The following is a 2,091-nucleotide window of genomic DNA, read 5'->3' on the forward strand; positions in this document are numbered from 1 at the left end:
ATGGCCTTGAATATGGGGCAGCATATAGTTCACAGTGGGGCTATTCCTTGTCTTTCCATCAGAGAAAATGTGAGAGATTGACACAAAACAAGATAAAACACACAACCCTCAGACATCAATACTCTAGTGTTAGAGTAAGTGTAGATGTATAAAGAGGGAAGAAGGCTGAGACAGTGAAAGCCCAGAGGAAGGAGGGTTATTAAGGGAGTGTCCTACAGAAAAGGGCCAGGGATTCCAAAGACAAAGATCTCCCAGTTCACAATTTTGTAGGAACAGCTCTGGCCTCACCTCACCCTTACTATTGATGTGACATATATTTTCTGTGTTTTACACCTCCTGTGCCAGGATTTGGGGTGTGAAAGCCTGGAAAGAGAATAGGAACAATTTTAAGTAGCAGTTTTCAAGGGAGCAAATTGCTTCAAGTGTCAAATTACTTAAGAAAAGAATGCAGAGTTCTGAGTATATAAGGAAATTCTTATCCCTTCTTGTTCTTCCACTTGAATTTGGACTTGGGATGTTCAAAAGAAGATCTCTAAATTAAACACACGTTTCAAAAATGATAGCAACATTTTAAAAACTCACCAACTTTATTTGACATTTATGACTTTTTCTCTGGTTTCTCTGGTTTGTGTGTGGGGGTTTCTTTTTTCTTTTCTCTCTTTTTTTTTTTTTTTTTTCTTTTTTTTTTTTTTTTTTTTTTGCTTTTTTAAAAAATTGAAGTATAATTGGCATACATTACGTAATTCTTTTTTTTCTCCTTACAACATTATGTGATTTTATTCCCCCACTTTTCTCCAATCTAATTTTTCACGGGATAACACATATATATAGTTGTCACTTAAGTTTCTTATAGTTGCAGTGTTCTTATACAAAAGTCTCACTGAGAAATGAAAAGTTAAGTTTCGTGGTTGTAAATTCTTGTGAAAGTGGTCATGACATAATGCAGCTAGACATGATTGAATAGCATCACACTATCAAGAATTTTTTCCTCCTCTAATCCCACTTCCTAAAAATGTTTCATATACATTTCAAGATATGTTAATTTGGAGAAAATACTACTTCTAGTAGGGTTGTGTCACAAACTCATATATGCTATATATTGGAGAAATGCAAAAAAAGACAGAATTAATATGATGCTTTGGAATTTTATTCCTGGTTCTTTTTCTCCCCGCTTCATCCCTTCCCATCTTTCTCCTGCTCTCTCTCCCTCTCTCTCTCTCCCTCTCTCTCTCTCCCTCTCTCTCTCTCCCTCCCTCCCTCCCTCCCTTCCTTCCTGTCCTAAAACATTTAACTAGATTACAAACTCCACAAGAATTCCTTCACTGTTATATTCCCAGGACCTGAGTAAGGTCATTTGTGGGATGAATGAGTGAACTGTAGTAGTGCTTACACAGCGCAATGGAAGTCATGGAAATCACTCTCTAGGGAGAGATGGATCATTTTGGATAGTGCAGATGGGTAGACCCCAAGGAGGTGACAGACTCACTACCCAAATATATTGAAAAATGTTCTTTGTCAATGATATAGTGAAGTGTACACACTAGTTCTTGCACTCTATGTAAGAAGGACATTATAACATTAAGATCCACACACATATTTATATGTATATGTGTGTGTGTGTATATATATATATATATACACACTATATATGTATGTGTAAATTCTTTCTTTTCATATCCCCAGGGGTATTTAATCTTGTGGAAAGATTTATAAAATTCCTCTACTATGTAGAATATAGGTTGTATAAATTGTTTTTATCCTTCTTTAATTACATATTGAAATAACTAAGGAGAAGACTAATGACATTTTAACTGTTCTTATCCAAGTCTTTAAATTTCATATGCTTTAAAAAGTCTGTTTTGAAGTTTATTATTTCAATGGTGATGGTTACATTTCTCGAGAGAAGATGTTTGACATGTTGAAGAGTCTACACCAACAGTCACCTGAAGAAGAGACTGATGAAGGAATAAACGAGCTGGTGGATATAACACTGAAGAAAATGGTAAGAATAAAAAAAAAACTAATTCATTATATCTAATCAAATGGATGTTAGATAAAGCTAAAGATGAAGAAATGATTTATTTCCCTACA

General features: G+C 34.7%; 1 protein-coding gene across 1 annotated transcript in view; it reads left to right on the top strand.

Moving 5' to 3' along the window:
* Positions 1-2,091, top strand: part of LOC103084342 (EF-hand calcium-binding domain-containing protein 1-like) — a 15,507-nt gene that overhangs the window by 11,256 nt on the left and 2,160 nt on the right. The window contains 1 exon segment of the mRNA XM_082931238.1: positions 1,854-2,002. Within this exon segment, the coding sequence (XP_082787364.1) occupies positions 1,854-2,002 (149 nt within the window).

Source organism: Lipotes vexillifer, unplaced genomic scaffold, assembly GCF_000442215.2.
Source record: "Lipotes vexillifer unplaced genomic scaffold, Lipotes_vexillifer_v1.1 scaffold663, whole genome shotgun sequence".
Classification (NCBI taxonomy): domain Eukaryota; kingdom Metazoa; phylum Chordata; class Mammalia; order Artiodactyla; family Lipotidae; genus Lipotes; species Lipotes vexillifer.